The sequence below is a fragment of the Thalassophryne amazonica genome, chromosome 6, assembly GCF_902500255.1.
Source record: "Thalassophryne amazonica chromosome 6, fThaAma1.1, whole genome shotgun sequence".
Classification (NCBI taxonomy): Eukaryota; Metazoa; Chordata; class Actinopteri; order Batrachoidiformes; family Batrachoididae; genus Thalassophryne; species Thalassophryne amazonica.
The window spans coordinates 99,559,476-99,576,989 of NC_047108.1; the positions used below are offsets into that span (position 1 = coordinate 99,559,476).

The 17,514-nt window shown below is 40.3% G+C and overlaps 1 protein-coding gene and 1 pseudogene across 1 annotated transcript in view; both read right to left on the reverse strand.

The window, feature by feature from the left end:
• Window positions 1-4,535, reverse strand: part of dnajc11a (DnaJ (Hsp40) homolog, subfamily C, member 11a) — a 39,504-nt gene extending 34,969 nt beyond the window's left edge. The window contains exon 1 of the mRNA XM_034172932.1: window positions 4,425-4,535. Within this exon, the coding sequence (XP_034028823.1) occupies window positions 4,425-4,496 (72 nt within the window). The 5' untranslated portion in view covers window positions 4,497-4,535. The remainder of the gene's footprint in view (window positions 1-4,424) is intronic.
• A 2,332-nt stretch (window positions 4,536-6,867) lies between these two features.
• Window positions 6,868-6,986, reverse strand: LOC117513140 (annotated as a pseudogene).
• Window positions 6,987-17,514: the final 10,528 nt, after the last annotated feature.

A 17,514-nucleotide genomic window follows, 5' to 3' on the forward strand; every position in this document is an offset into this window, starting at 1 on the left:
GATGGCTGTTGTGGTGCAAAAGTACTGTATTAAAGTGACAAGTGCTACGTGCAAAGTGCTTCAATGGCTGGATGTAATTGCACATTACAGTACTAGGTTATATTGCACGTTGCCCAAAACACTCACTTGCACAAGTGTAAATATTGCACAGGGTGTCATACACAAATTTATTGTGTAAAGACTACTAAACTGTTTAATAAAATAAAATACACAAGGGTATTATGTACATATAACTGAAAAAGAAACTTGAGTGGTGCCTCCACAGTTGAATTGTTTTATAGGCTACAGATGGTTGCATGTGTGATTTGTCAGTAACCAAGCTTTCAATTGTCCTTTGAAAGTACTGCAAGTGGTGCTCTCCCTGATTGTGACTGGGAGGTTGTTCCAAGCTTGTCCACCTTTTATGGATAACACGTTCTGACCAAAGGTGGTCCTTCCATGAGTAATCTCACAGTCACCTCTTGTGTCAGATCTTGTACCATACCCTGTGAGTCTTTTTATGTGTATGAATTCTTTAACAGAAGTTGGTGCTGGTCCATGTAAACATTTATATATGAAACAGGCATATTTGAATACCTTCAGATTTTCAAAGTCTAGAAACTTATGCTTTTCCAGAACCTTACAGTGATGTTAAGAGTTATATATCTTAACTGCTCTATTATACAGCTGCTCTATGGATTTTAATACCGAAGTGCCTGCAAATGCCCAGTTAGTGAAACACTAGTCAATGTATGAGAAAACCATGCAAAAGTGATATGTTTTGGATGCATTAATTGTAAGAGAGGGACGTATATGTTTAATATTTAGTAAATTAAAATTTACTGTGTTTTCGGCTTTTTAATTTTTTTTTTTTGAAGGACAAGTTTGAGTCAAAGATAATTCCAAGATATTTAAATTGAGATACCAGCTCCAACTCCTCCCCGTCAAAAAACACATTGGACCTTCTAATGTCAGTGGGATGTTTGCTAAACATCATACAAACTGTTTTTTTTGTATTCAACTGCAGGCAAATGTCATTCAACCAGTGTTGTATATTGCGTAACGCATCCATGTGTTTTGAGGCGATGTCTTTCACATTATTTCCGTGAGTAAAAATGACCAGTAAGTTAGAATTATTATTTTTACCTTTTTAACTATTACATATCCAAATAAACCCAGCCAAATATTTGATGTGATGTATATATGACATTACGATTGCACAGATGTGATAATTCATAATATCATGTCATAGTGTGAAGTACAGTGCACCGCTTACTGTGGAGCACAAATGTGATGTGTGGCGCCTTGTTTCCATTCCTGTGCTAAGCAATGGCTTTTTTCTCTTTTACATCTGATGCGTATCATCCACAGAACAATGTGGACCTGGCATGCTGCTTTAACACTACTTAACACTGCTAAATATATATTTAAAGGCAAGATATAAATGGATCAAACACTCTGGTAATGCAGCTTCTATGCTTTGTTAACTAAAGTGGGTATGTGTGACCTCTGACCGGAATATTTGACACGGTCACGGTTCATGCATGTTGATAATGCTGATTTGGCTTATTCCGCACTAAGTGGAATAGGGGAATTGCATACCCGCCATATTGGATTTTGGATGTGGGAAATGTGTGCCTGCTGTGGACGTGCAGACACACTCAGAAAGTAAACAAAAGGCTCAGAATGCCAGGGATTACTTGTATCCCTGGATGGTTCAGTAACAATATCAGGGATAAACATGCAAACTTTTATGTTTTTCCTAAGAATGCAACACTTGGAAACAAGTGGATTCACAATACTAGCAGGGCTGGAAGAGAAAGTTTGTAAGTTCAAGCCAACATCATCCCACTGAGTCTGGAGCAGCCAGAAAACACATGTAGATGCACTAATGGTTTTTCTACTCAAACCACTTCCATCAAAACCACCAATGTAGTAGTTTTGCACACAGCTTGCAGGAAAATCAGCCTCCATTTGACGCGTTGCTTAGTAAACCCTCCCGAACCCCCCGTTTCCATCCCCCTTGCCTAGAGCAGCTTTCTCCTGCAGCGCTTTAGTGCAGAAACAACTCTCTTTCTTTACTTCTTTTCTTTCTTTTGAGGTTCAGAGTCCCATCCACCAACAAATACATGTGATTGGCTCACGACAGAGACAAAGCAGCACACACTTACTGATCTGAATGAGCTCAAAGAAGCGTAGCCAAGATTATCTCCATTACAAGTTTGTTTTTCCCATGGAGAAAGGTCAAATATTAAGCATTTTATGAATATTCTAAATATGTGCAATTTACCCCACCACTCACAAGATAACTCATCAGTTAGCCAGTACGTACCTAGCAAGTTAGTCAGAACTTACCTCTATTAGATCCCTTTTCTTGCCTTTTAAATTTGTAATTCTGCACTTTAACCATTTTTTTAGTTCTGTTACTGTGGCTGCCTTGAATGGCGAGATAATAACAGCTACAGGTACATCTTCTGGGTCCAAAACTGGCTTAAAAGTACTGCATCTCTCATTATTTACATTAACTGACATCACCTGTTGGCATACAAACTATCCCATGATGCACTGCGTGAGGGCTACTCTCAGAATGTGCACTGACACATGCAATCCCCTATTAATGAGACATATAAATATGTTTACATAATTTAACTTTTCTGCATAACTAGAGCATCTAAGCTCAGGCACAGCTGGGTCTGTTCTGGGTTCTAGCTTTGACATCAGGTCAGTTAAAGAAGCCATAAATTTCAAAATAATTTATAAAACAAACATGCAGGTTGCGAAAAGGTGAAAATCTGCAAAAGAAAAGACTAATACAGCACACATTAAGCAGAATAATTAAGGTATAAACAAGCTGGGTTACACACCAACAACATCCACTACAATTTATGTACACATTCAAATACAATTTATATAAGCAGTAAGTAAGTTCCTTCGGCTGTTCCCTTGTTTTGCACTCGGGTCGCCACAGCAAATCCAAGGCGGATCTGCATGTTGAATTGGCACAAGTTTTACGCCGGATGCCCTTCCTGACGCAACTCCACATTACATGGAGAAATGTGGCCTGGGGGGTGAGGGTGGGTTGAACTGGGAACCTTCTGCACTGAAACCAAGTGCACTAACCACTTGGCCACCACCCCTGCAGTATTACCACATAAAATGTTTCAATATTATGACATGCATTGAGGACTGGATGTCCAGTGATACATATCGTATCAAGTTTTGAGAAATTATGTAGAGCCCTAATCATAAACAATTCTTTGTTGTACTTTGTTTATTTTATTTTGTTAGTGTTATTATGGCAAAAGCAGATTGTCACCCATCTGAGACTGGTCTGCTTAAGATTTCTTCCAATAATCAAAAAACACCAGAGGGACTCTTTCCTTGCCACTGTTGAAAGTGTGCTTGACCTTACCCTTGTGGAGCACTTGGGGCAACATATGATGTGATTTGGTGCAATATAAATAAACTGAAGGACTGTTTCAAATATTTGTTCTACCCATAAACCAGCTTCTCAGTAACATTAGGGAGACTACTTCAGTTGAGACCTTCAAATCTAAATTAAGCAAGAAGGCAGTCAGAAAGCACATACTGCAGTCATGGCCACACATTGCTTTAGAACTTCTGGATCAAATTAAAAATAAAATCTCTTGGTTTTCAAGGACATTACCCATCTGCTCATGAAATTACAGCAGCATCCTCTCACAGCGTTTTGAGTTAAATGTTGCTACATGCCACATATTCCTCAGGCTCATGTCCAGAATAAATTCCTGATGAGCTCTAAAACTGGATTACTTATTTTCCAGAACAATAGCTATCTGCTCACCAAATTGCAATGAAATCCGTTCATTAATTTTTGCGTTATCTCACTAACAAACAAACACCAGTGAAAACATTCTCTCCTCGGACACAACACGCAACTGTCTACCTGTCTGATGCTACCTTTAAGTCTGTTAACATGACAGCAACAATGGTGTTTTTTGCAACACCAAGAACAAACCGCTCAAAGTTTCATGCTGCAAATTCTTTTTCCCAACAAGTGTTCCCAGAGAACACATAAAACTTGAACGCGATTTTTAAGCCATTTGCCTGTAAAGTTTCATGAAGGCTGTTACAGTAATGTTAATACATGGCAACAGCTTGCTACTTAGCACTACCCAGCAAGAAAACGTCTGTCAATATCATCACAAACGCTCAAATTAACACGGCTATATTACACTTTCTCGCCGTTGTGCAGTTCAATCGTAACCTTTCCAACTTGTTTTCCCTCTTGGAAAAAAAAAAAAGTCACGGCACAAAAATCAAAGTCGCAGGTCACGAGTTAGCCATCAAGCTAAAGTTAAAACCGATTACACGTGCAGCCGCCAATGGCTGCACCGTAAGAAGTTTCTAAACGGATGCGACATACAGATGCCCAGACACGGATTAATTTAACATTTCTTATGTACCTCTCTTCTGGCGTTTAACAGAGAATAATAATCATCATTGACGAGATCATCATCATCCAAGGCGGACGCCATGTTTCCAACCCGGTCATTTCTTCCTCGTGTCACTGAGTCGAATTCGTGGAACACACCGCCGCCCCCTGGTGTCCGGGATGTACTACACAAAAACGCTCTGTATTTACAGACTCATCCACGAGACCTTACGAGATATATTATATAAGCAGTTACTGTTTATTTCAAGTAGTCACATTTTTCTTAATAGTAAGCCTTATGTTGAATTAATTCCAAAGTAAATGATCATAAAAATAAAACAGAGTTGGCATCACAGCTAGTGTCACCTCATCACCACTTTAAATTACTTAAAATCATTGTTTTCTTCAGATACCTTACAAATCACAATACACCTAAACCACATGAGTTTCAATTTGTGGGGATTAAATGTAAATGCTTCTATGTAAACAAACTGCACATACATTAAGGAGACACTGATTGCCCAGTCCTAAAAGGATATTTTCTATCCTACTGACATAGAAGCAATTTAGGCAAAGAGTTGGGAAATAACCTCATTAAATTAGGGCTTTCATTAGCTCACTATTACTTTCTTTGCAGTAACAACATACGGTTGACTGTACGGTTGGCTCACAGGCAGCAGAGGAGCTGTTCTTTCAGCACCACCATCCAAAACTATACAGCACAGCCTGGAGCCTGGAAACATAGGATAAAGTCAAATGTGCCAAAAACTAAGACTGTTAAGCACAAAGCTCTATAATTAGCCATGCTACTGTGTGATAAGGACAAAGTTTAGAACTTTTAAATTAAAACTATACGGGAGAGAAAAAACAACAACCCTAGAGCAGCTCATTAGATTATCACAGCCAAGGTCCATTAATCCATCAGATTCCACTGTCTATCTGAAACCACACCAAACTACATCTGTGTACAGTCAGCCAGGAGATTCACATTCACACCAATCCAACAGTAAGATATTCATTTCAATTGCTGATGAAAAATATAAACATTACAAATCCTATCACAGATAAACACTGCAATTATATAATAAATTTATAGCCATCTTACATGCCCACATCCACATGTGGATTATGAACAAAATGTAATATTTTCTTGGTGTTACAGTGACCAACAGTTCATGAACTTGTATAATAATCTGTTAATTATGTTCCATGTAATCTCAACAAATAAAGTGCTCACATTCGCTGTGATTAATCAGGAAAGAGTTTGAAAAAATGTGATTTTTATCCTACTAAAGAAGTGTTTTCTTGAAACAGACGACATGTTCATCTTTTATTAGTGAGCATAAATGCTGTAAGTAGGAGCTGTCCCACTGTTAATTCTGATTAATCTTCTAAGATCTAAGTCTGGGGTCCCCTGTTGGAGCTGTTGCCCCTGCGACCCGAACCCGGAAAAGCGGTTGAAGATGAATGATGAGGGAGGAACCTATTCCAGTAAGGGTGCCTACGAACACTACCCTAGATGTTAGCTGTGTTACAATGCTATAAATCTGATCATTTACATAGAATTTATGATATTACTGTGCAAATCATTCACATGTAAAACATTTTCATGCTGAGAGCATGCACTGATGTCATGCGTCACTCGGTCCTGGATGGCAACCACTGAGGCAGACAGCCGGCCCATCTCCACCTCTCGAAAGCAGCCATGCATCTCCTGTAGCCAGCTGATATGTGGACGTCCCCTTTGCCTTCTTTAGCATGCTGCAGTCCTTCATACTCAGGAATGACAAACTCGCTCCAGGGACTGTAGATGATTCTCCAGGACATAGAATCTGATAACTTTTTTTTTTGGTGGCTGGATTGACAATTCAGCCGCTGTAAAATACTTCACAAAGCTCAGCACTGGAAAAGATCTCTCATTTGCACACTCTGTGAGAGCACTTTGCTGATGCCGGGGGCAGAGAGATTACCACTTTCAGGAGGTGGGGCTGGACTGGTGGTCTGCCTGGGTGGTTGCCATCCAGAACCCATGGTGGTTCCGCAGTGGGATGGATGTGGCAATGCGTGGCACAGCACATGCTCTCATACCTGATTAATGCAGAAGGGTTTTGCACCCATTACTTAAAATAGTTTAACAATAACATTTTAAAAAAACCATCATTACAGGGCATTTGGGCAAGTGCTTCTGGTCCATTTACAAGTACTATGCATTGTGTACTGAAATGAAAATTTCCCACAATTAAAACACAAATCTGACTGTTCCACATTATTCAAAATATGCTCTCCCGCTTCAGAACTGAGATTTCTAAAGTAAGACAACTGCATTTTTTTTTTTTTTTTTTTTGTCGTCTTCCTGCTTGCCCAAGTTGCTTGGTGTCACTACAGTGGATCTGGTATAGAACTGCAATGTGACTTGGCACAAGTTCTAAGCCAGACGCACCTTCCTGGCACAACTCCATTTCTACATGGAGAAACATGTGCAGCTCCTGATGGTCCTCAGCGGTCTTCCACCCAAATACTAACCAGGACCTAATCTGCTTATCTTCTGAGATCTGACGGGATCAGGTGTGCACAGACTGGAATGGCTACACATAAAGTAAGACAACACAACAACACATAGCAGATCAAAATTCTCTCAGTTTGAATCAAGATGTGAATGAGATCCTCAAACACCCACTAAGGAGTCCTAAATGTCATGGTCTGACATCTACAAGGGTGGTTGGAAGGCAGTGTGCCGACTTTCCAAATAGCTATTTCTTATGATGAACATCATGCCAATGATAGACACTAACATTACACCAAATATGAAGGAAAACCACCAAATGGTTGTCAGGATCTTGAACAAAATAAAAACAAAAACAAAATATTTCCATAAAATTAGCAGGCATCCACCCAAAGGCAATCCACTGAGTGATGAATGAGAGCTAGCACTGAGCAGACAGCTAATGACACACACACACACACACACACACACACACACACACACACACACACACACACACACACACACACACACACACACACACACACACACACACACACACACACACACACACACACACACTTCTAATATCTATGGGATTCTGAAGCAGCAGGTGATAAAATGATAAGCCCTTTTCACCAAAAACACATCACACACATCATTTCTTAAGAACAGTGCTTTTTTGCTGAACTATCTGAATAATTAGTAGGTTTGTTTCTTTTGTCACGACCTTTGAGAGTTTGATTCCTTTGTCTTTACCTGCAACATCACATGCATTATGATCCTGTTATACTGATGTTGGATTCAGCAGCAATACTACTTTCTTTGTTTAAGTAAAAATAAAAACAAAACCTAAAAACAAATAACTGCGGTGGAACGTAGACAGCCTGCTTTATTTATCTTCACATTTCAAGCTCATTCAGGTCTGGGACATGCACTCTAAAATGTTTCATGGGGTTAGTGTGTCATAAAATATGTACGTGTAAAAATGTGTGAATACGAGTAACGTAATAACATACAACAATGCTGGAACAAAAGTTGGACATAGGAATTATGTGTAACCTATTCTTAAAATGCATCCATACAAATTGCTATCTTAATTTTTTAAGCTCAGCCAGTGCATTCACAGTATACGCTGGTGCTGCATGTGTCGCCTCATTCAGCACAGCATGGAACTATTCTGGCAACTTCTGCTCCATCCCACCTCCTGAGCATCACTATGTACACTCATCAGCCACTTTATTAGGTACACCTGTTCAATTGCTTGTTAACACAAAAAGCTAATCAGCCAATCACATGGCCACATAGACGTGGTGAAGAAAACTTTCTTAAGTTTAAACTGGGCATCAGAACAGGGAATAAAGGTGATTTAAGTGACTTTGAACTTGCCACAATTGTTGCCAGATGGGCTGGCCTGAGTATTTCAGAAACTGTTGATCTACAGGGATTTTACACACAACTATCTCTAGGGTTTACAGAGAATAGACCAAAAAAGAGAAGATATCCAGTGAGCAGCTACTGTGTGAATGAAAATACCTTGTTGATGTCAGAGGCCAGAGGAGAAGAGGCAGACTGGCTGAATATGTGACTTTGTGATGCCAACATGTCAATATGGGCCAACATCTCTGAGCACTGTTTCCAACATTTTGTTGAATTTATGCCATGAAGAACTAAGACAGTTCCACCTTCAAGACTCAGGTGAAGTGAAGCTGAACATTTATGCATACATGCAAGTTTGACAGAAAAAGGCATTCTTTAGTTTGGGGCTGATCCCCACTCCTGGATGACAGGGTGCCAGTACGAATCCTGCTCTTGAAGAAAGGCAGGGGCAAAGCCAACCCCCGGCACTGGACAGGGACCAACTGGTGGCGGTGGGGTGGAGGAGGGGACACACAGGACAGGACAGTGACCAGAGCACCAATGAGCGACACAAGGCCACAGAAAGATGGGGACCAGCAGGAGGTGACGGAGAAGGAGTCACACCAGGAACCAATAGGAAGCAGCAGGGAGGAGGTGGCTAAGTCTCAGACGCATCTGCAAAATGAAGACATGCGAGTCATGCGAGACATGCGATGTCTTTAAATCATGTAACAGATTCCTATTGGTCATGTTTAAATGCTAAACTAGCAACTGCTTCTAATTAGTGATACAGATGTTATCAATTAGTAAATGTGAGGGAAGCTGAAACCAGAGTCTTGCTGGCAGAACCCACGCTATGCTACAATTCTGAAGGCAAAAGGAGGTCCAACCCAGCAAAGTGTACCTAATAAACAGAGGTGTCCAGCCACATATTTGTTACATCTTCCTAGTTAACCAGCTGATTGTAATTAGTTCAGCTCTTCAGGCAGGTGGATGAGCTAATTATTGAGATCACCTGTTTTAGGTGCACAGGTAGAAGCAACACATGGGGGGGGGGTTACTTTCTGAAGCTGTATTTTACACGTCTGCTAATAAAGTGGTTGATGAAGGTGTAATTCTAGTGATCTCTAAGGCTTCTCTGGAGAGACAAGGAACAAAGACATCCAGCTGAAGTCTTGGGTCAATGCTGATAGTCTGAAGCCACCAGGTCAATGAAGCCTTGGACCTTCGTCCTCCAGAAAATTACCTCATAGGATGAGCGACCACAGACATGGATGTCACTGCCAAGATGAATCTCAGCGACTTCCACATTCAGATGCACTTCTGATGGCTGAGCGCAGGAAGTCACTTAGCCTAAAGTTTAGATCTTAGTCTTGATCCACGACAGTTGCAAATACATACTCAAGCACTCACTCAGCCTCTCAAGCTAGCCCGCCTGACTGGAAAATCACTAAGGGCCCTTGGGCAAGGCCTTTAATCCCCTATTGCTCCTGGTGTGTGGTAAGCGCCTTGTATGGCAGCAACCTGACATTGGGGTGAATGTGAGGCATAATTGTAAAGCCCTTTGAGCGTCTGATGCAGATGGGAAAGCGCTATATAAATGCAGTCCATTTCAAGCAATCAGAACATCCTTTGATCTTGTAACACTCACATCATCATCTACAAAGTCACCTATGTCCTGCCAGAGTGTCTGAGTTCAAGCTCATTAGCTCAAAAAAGATTGTATCAGAGCATGTTCAGGTTGTCCTTAATTAAAAGTAATTAAACTAGAGCAGTGCAATTACTGTACCCCCTTCAATTACCCCCTATCTCATGTTTGCAAAAATGAACTGGATCGTTGCTAGCATCTTTATGGGTTCTTTCTCACAATTACATCAACTTGTGCCTATCGCTCCCTAGTGGTTGGTAGCAATAAAGCAGCACCTCGTTGCACCATACCATGGGAAATTAGACATTTTGCATGCATTTCTGTTTCTGCATTGATTGTTTACACAAACTTGTAAGATAATTTACTTTGTAGACAGCCATAAATTGAGAATTTGGACCCTCACAAACCATCAGTAATATGCACCATAAAGCAGCTGGTGCAGTATTGCATAACAGTAATTTACACATTCATCAAACCAAATGTAGCACTGTGGGATTCTAAGCAAAAAGTATTTTCACTGCACTGCTATGGAGTGGTACTTAACTGTTATACTTGGAATTCAGTCAAAAAAAAAAGGAGAGATTTAAAGCAAATGTACATGATACTTCTAAAAATGCTACAATCCAAGAAACTGACTGCTCCCTGAATAAACAGATCAAAGGTCAATTTTACCATTCTGTGCATCCTGTTTGACTGTGTTTGTACTAACTAATGGCTATACCTCTGGGGTCAAAGGCTAAGGTCAGTAGAACACAAAGATTGAAAAGTGAATTATGTTAAACGCTGTGTAAATGGGCAGTAAGTGAAAGATATAAAAACTTGAATCATCCTGTTAAGGATTGTTGAGAGATTAGATCCCATCACAGTACAAATTGAGCAGGCAAACATCCATTCAATTTATAATCACTATTCAAACCATTTTCCAAACTTTTTCCGTAGATGATGAAATATAGTCACATGCACACTGTCCTTATAATAATACTAAAAGCAATTTGTTGTTGTTGCACCCATTTTTGTTCGGTGTAGCCACAATGGATGTGGTACAACTGCAAAGGTACATTTAGAATGAGGTGCAGTTGGCACTGTACCAAGGACATTCTTGTTGGAAAGCAAGCACGCTAACTGCTTTTCCTTGAGATAAAATGATCAGACTCTATAGTTTTTTCATTCCATTCCAAAATCAGTTTGTTTATACACTACAGGAATCCCACAGTGCAAAATGATGTTGCATATTTTAACATCTATATATGGTTGGAGTTTCATCTTATATTTTGTCAAAGTTCCACAATTTTGTGTATGTAGAATGTCATCTGAAATTTAAGCCTGAAACCCCTTGTTTTAGACATCTGTGACATATGGCATGGAAATCCTGATCTGAACTCCTGCTTCCCCTAAGGTATACTCACACATCTCTGTTGGACAGGAAGGACATGGCATAAAGAAACACACACACACACACACACACACACACACACACACACACACACACACACACACACACACACACACACACACACACACACACACACACACACACACACACACACACACACACACACACACACACACAGGTAATTTCTTAGAGATCTGAAAATAGATTTTTTTCAGGTTTCACATTAACATAAAACCGTGAATGGCACCTCATAATCTATAACAGCTTGCTAAAAAGGTCTATAACCCCTTTAAATGTCATTTTGATGGAATTTTTTTTCTCATTTGAGTATTGAGTGGCTTGTACAATCAAATGAATAGTGCTGATGTTTGTTTATTTTTCATTGCACCCACATGAATCATTTCAATTTACAGTGACTGTACAGCTTCCCAGTGGAGGCTCAGCCCACAGAACCTCTGGTTTAGCCTAATGACCTGCACGGTTGTGTGGGTGGCTTAGTGGCTATCACTGTTGCCTCACAGCAATAAGGCCCTGGGGTCGCTTCCCACCTGGACCGTTCTGTGTGGACTTTGTATGTTCTCCCCGTGTTTGCATGTGTTCGTTCTGGGTGCTTCAGCCTCCTCCCACTTTGAAAGACAAACGCAGGTTAGGTGAACTGATCGTAGGTGTGAATGTGTTTGTCTGTCCATATGTGGCCTTGTGATAGACTGGCGTCCTGTGCAGGATGTACCCTGCCTCTCACCCAATGACAGCTGTGATAGCCTCCAGCTCCCGTGTGACCCTTAATTGAAATAAGCAGGTATAGAACATGAAGTAATGTGTGTTTGTGTACTGCAGGAGGCAGACAGAACCAACACAGGAAGGCTAAGGGTCAGCCCTCCTTCTAACGTGCTTGTGTTAGTTAAATTAAGCTGATCAAAGGCTAAGGTCAAGAAATTAATCAAATGTACAATTTTGAATTTAAAGAACATATACTATGAATTGCAGTGTAACCTACTGGCAACTTGCAGGTATGGATCTGCAAGATTATTTGTGCAAAATTGTAATTTTGACTTCTTTTGTTACTGTATGAGTGAATGCTGGTGAGTCATGCATCGTTATTCAGTCTCAGGATAAATAAAGACCATTTGTACTCATTTATATTATCATAGGGGCATGAACATTTGTGCTTTGGTGTTTTTAGTAAGACAACCCTGCTTTGCATACATAAAATATGTATTATTAAGCTTTTTGTGCATATTAATGAGTGTCCCACTTTGCAGTGAGCTATCTCTGATTTAAAAAAAGGCACAGATTGTTTTGTTTTGGTACAAGGAAGACTAATTTCTCTAATGAGAATTTTTGTCCCTCCAATTTCATATTGTGCAAAATCTTTTATTTTAAAGCTACCATTTAGCGTTAAATATGGCTGGGATTCATACCATACATCCTCAAATATCTGTGCATGAAAAAAATACCCTGCTGTTTGTGAAATAACTTGTTGTAGACTACTGTGACATATGTCACAGAAGTCACACACACAAGACCAAAACACACGCACACATTTAGGGGAGAGACGGAAAAATACCTCCTCTCTAATGGCAGTGGGGGGCATGGAAAGCCACAGCTAATTTCCAATTAAAGTAAAAAGGCTTTTGTTTTTGCAGAATGCATCACATTACCTTATCATGGCTTTGCATTCTGTGTGATGCACTGGCCACACAGATCTTTACCACCCCAAAAACTGTCAGTGGCACAATGCAGTTCTTCTTTATTGCTTCCACTGCTACACATTTCTCGCATTAGCCATGTCATTAGCTTGACTTGACTTCAAGCGATGGCAATCATCGTGCCTCTCCACTGTCATCTCATATTTTCTTACTTTGCTGGATGCAGGCTTGTGACATCACTGACATCAGAGGTGCAAATACATTTGTTCTCCCCAGGAGCACATAAATCTATTCAGAAAACCATGTTTTAATAGCTCATCTAGTTTCTGAGATATGGGCATGAATCTATTTTAGACGATGACCTGTGGTGGCCAAGTGGTTAATGCGCTTGGTTTCAGTTCAGAAGGTTCCGGGTTCAAATCCCACCCCTGCCACATTTCTCCATGTAATGTGGAGTTGCGTCAGGAAGGGCATCCGGCGTAAAACTTGTGCCAATTCAACATGCAGATCCACCTTGGATTTGCTGTGGCGACCCCAAGTGCAAACAAGGGAGCAGCCGAAGGGACTTACTTTTACCTCTGATTTGCCCATGTCCTTTAATCTTGACGTGACCTGTGTCGTAAGAGGAAGATGCACTGAGCTGATCCACCAAATTTGACCTCTCTTTGCCTTTTAAAGCTAGTACAGATGTAGATGATGACTTCTAGTTTGATCTAGTTTGAGCAGGCGACATTGAAGGAAATTTGAAACTGCTGGCTAAGGCTAAGCGTAAATTTGGTAAGATTGTAATTCACGTCGGCAGTAATGACACCCGGTTACGCCAATCGGAGGTCACTAAAATTAACATTAAATCGGTGTGTAACTTTGCAAAAACAATGTCGGACTCTGTAGTTTTCTCTGGGCCCCTCCCCAATCGGACCGGGAGTGACATGTTTAGCCGCATGTTCTCCTTGAATTGCTGGCTGTCTGAGTGGTGTCCAAAAAATGAGGTGGGCTTCATAGATAATTGGCAAAGCTTCTGGGGAAAACCTGGTCTTGTTAGGAGAGACGGCATCCATCCCACTTTGCATGGAGCAGCTCTCATTTCTAGAAATCTGGCCAATTTTCTTAAATCCTCCAAACCGTGACTATCCAGGGTTGGGACCAGGAAGCAGAGTTGTAGTCTTACACACCTCTCTGCAGCTTCTCTCCCCCTGCCATCCCCTCATTACCCCATCCCCGTAGAGACGGTGCCTGCTCCCAGACTACCAATAACCAGCAAAAATCTATTTAAGCATAAAAATTCAAAAAGAAAAAATAATATAGCACCTTCAACTGCACCACAGACTAAAACAGTTAAATGTGGTCTATTAAACATTAGGTCTCTCTCTTCTAAGTCCCTGTTGGTAAATGATATAATAATTGATCAACATATTGATTTATTCTGCCTTACAGAAACCTGGTTACAGCAGGATGAATATGTTAGTTTAAATGAGTCAACACCCCCGAGTCACACTAACTGTCAGAATGCTCGTAGCACGGGCCGGGGCGGAGGATTAGCAGCAATCTTCCATTCCAGCTTATTAATTAATCAAAAACCCAGACAGAGCTTTAATTCATTTGAAAGCTTGACTCTTAGTCTTGTCCATCCAAATTGGAAGTCCCAAAAAACCAGTTTTATTTGTTATTATCTATCGTCCACCTGGTCGTTACTGTGAGTTTCTCTGTGAATTTTCAGACCTTTTGTCTGACTTAGTGCTTAGCTCAGATAAGATAATTATAGTGGGCGATTTTAACATCCACGCAGATGCTGAGAATGACAGCCTCAACACTGCATTTAATCTATTATTAGACTCTATTGGCTTTGCTCAAAAAGTAAATGAGTCCACCCACCACTTTAATCATATCTTAGATCTTGTTCTGACTTATGGTATGGAAATAGAAGACTTAACAGTATTCCCTGAAAACTCCCTTCTGTCTGATCATTTCTTAATAACATTTACATTTACTCTGATGGACTACCCAGCAGTGGGGAATAAGTTTCATTACACTAGAAGTCTTTCAGAAAGCGCTGTAACTAGGTTTAAGGATATGATTCCTTCTTTATGTTCTCTAATGCCATATACCAACACAGTGCAGAGTAGCTACCTAAACTCTGTAAGTGAGATAGAGTATCTCGTCAATAGTTTTACATCCTCATTGAAGACAACTTTGGATGCTGTAGCTCCTCTAAAAAAGAGAGCTTTAAATCAGAAGTGCCTGACTCCGTGGTATAACTCACAAACTCGTAGCTTAAAGCAGATAACCCGTAAGTTGGAGAGGAAATGGCGTCTCACTAATTTAGAAGATCTTCACTTAGCCTGGAAAAAGAGTCTGTTGCTCTATAAAAAAGCCCTCCGTAAAGCTAGGACATCTTTCTACTCATCACTAATTGAAGAAAATAAGAACAACCCCAGGTTTCTTTTCAGCACTGTAGCCAGGCTGACAAAGAGTCAGAGCTCTATTGAGCTGAGTATTCCATTAACTTTAACTAGTAATGACTTTATGACTTTCTTTGCTAACAAAATTTTAACTATTAGAGAAAAAATTACTCATAACCATCCCAAAGATGTATCGTTATCTTTGGCTGCTTTCAGTGATGCCGGTATTTGGTTAGACTCTTTCTCTCCGATTGTTCTGTCTGAGTTATTTTCATTAGTTACTTCATCCAAACCATCAACATGTTTATTAGACCCCATTCCTACCAGGCTGCTCAAGGAAGCCCTACCATTATTTAATGCTTTGATCTTAAATATGATCAATCTATCTTTGTTAGTTGGCTATGTACCACAGGCTTTTAAGGTGGCAGTAATTAAACCATTACTTAAAAAGCCATCACTTGACCCAGCTACCTTAGCTAATTATAGGCCAATCTCCAACCTTCCTTTTCTCTCAAAAATTCTTGAAAGGGTAGTTGTAAAACAGCTAACTGATCATCTGCAGAGGAATGGTCTATTTGAAGAGTTTCAGTCAGGTTTTAGAATTCATCATAGTACAGAAACAGCATTAGTGAAGGTTACAAATGATCTTCTTATGGCCTCGGACAGTGGACTCATCTCTGTGCTTGTTCTGTTAGACCTCAGTGCTGCTTTTGATACTGTTGACCATAAAATTTTATTACAGAGATTAGAGCATGCCATAGGTATTAAAGGCACTGCGCTGCGGTGGTTTGAATCATATTTGTCTAATAGATTACAATTTGTTCATGTAAATGGGGAATCTTCTTCACAGACTAAAGTTAATTATGGAGTTCCTCAAGGTTCTGTGCTAGGACCAATTTTATTCACTTTATACATGCTTCCCTTAGGCAGTATTATTAGACGGTATTGCTTAAATTTTCATTGTTACGCAGATGATACCCAGCTTTATCTATCCATGAAGCCAGAGGACACACACCAATTAGCTAAACTGCGGGATTGTCTTACAGACATAAAGACATGGATGACCTCTAATTTCCTGCTGATAAAACTGAAGTTATTGTACTTGGCCCCACAAATCTTAGAAACATGGTGTCTAACCAGATCCTTACTCTGGATGGCATTACCCTGACCTCTAGTAATACTGTGAGAAATCTTGGAGTCATTTTTGATCAGGATATGTCATTCAAAGCGCATATTAAACAAATATGTAGGACTGCTTTTTTGCATTTACGCAATATCTCTAAAATCAGAAAGGTCTTGTCTCAGAGTGATGCTGAAAAACTAATTCATGCTTTTATTTCCTCTACGCTGGACTATTGTAATTCATTATTACCAGGTTGTCCTAAAAGTTCCCTAAAAAGCCTTCAGTGGACTAGAAGGAGAGAGCATATCTCACCCATATTGGCCTCTCTTCATTGGCTTCCTGTTAATTCTAGAATAGAATTTAAAATTCTTCTTCTTACTTATAAGGTTTTGAATAATCAGGTCCCATCTTATCTTAGGGACCTCGTAGTACCATATCACCCCAATAGAGCGCTTCGCTCTCAGACTGCAGGCTTACTTGTAGTTCCTAGGGTTTGTAAGAGTAGAATGGGAGGCAGAGCCTTCAGCTTTCAGGCTCCTCTCCTGTGGAACCAGCTCCCAATTCAGATCAGGGAGACAGACACCCTCTCTACTTTTAAGATTAGGCTTAAAACTTTCCTTTTTGCTAAAGCTTATAGTTAGGGCTGGATCAGGTGACCCTGAACCATCCCTTAGTTATGCTGCTATAGACGTAGACTGCTGGGGGGTTCCCATGATGCACTGTTTCTTTCTCTTTTTGCTCTGTATGCACCACTCTGCATTTAATCATTAGTGATCGATCTCTGCTCCCCTCCACAGCATGTCTTTTTCCTGGTTCTCTCCCTCAGCCCCAACCAGTCCCAGCAGAAGACTGCCCCTCCCTGAGCCTGGTTCTGCTGGAGGTTTCTTCCTGTTAAAAGGGAGTTTTTCCTTCCCACTGTAGCCAAGTGCTTGCTCACAGGGGGTCGTTTTGACCGTTGGGGTTTTACATAATTATTGTATGGCCTTGCCTTACAATATAAAGCGCCTTGGGGCAGCTGTTTGTTGTGATTTGGCGCTATATAAAAAAATTGATTGATTGAAATTGATT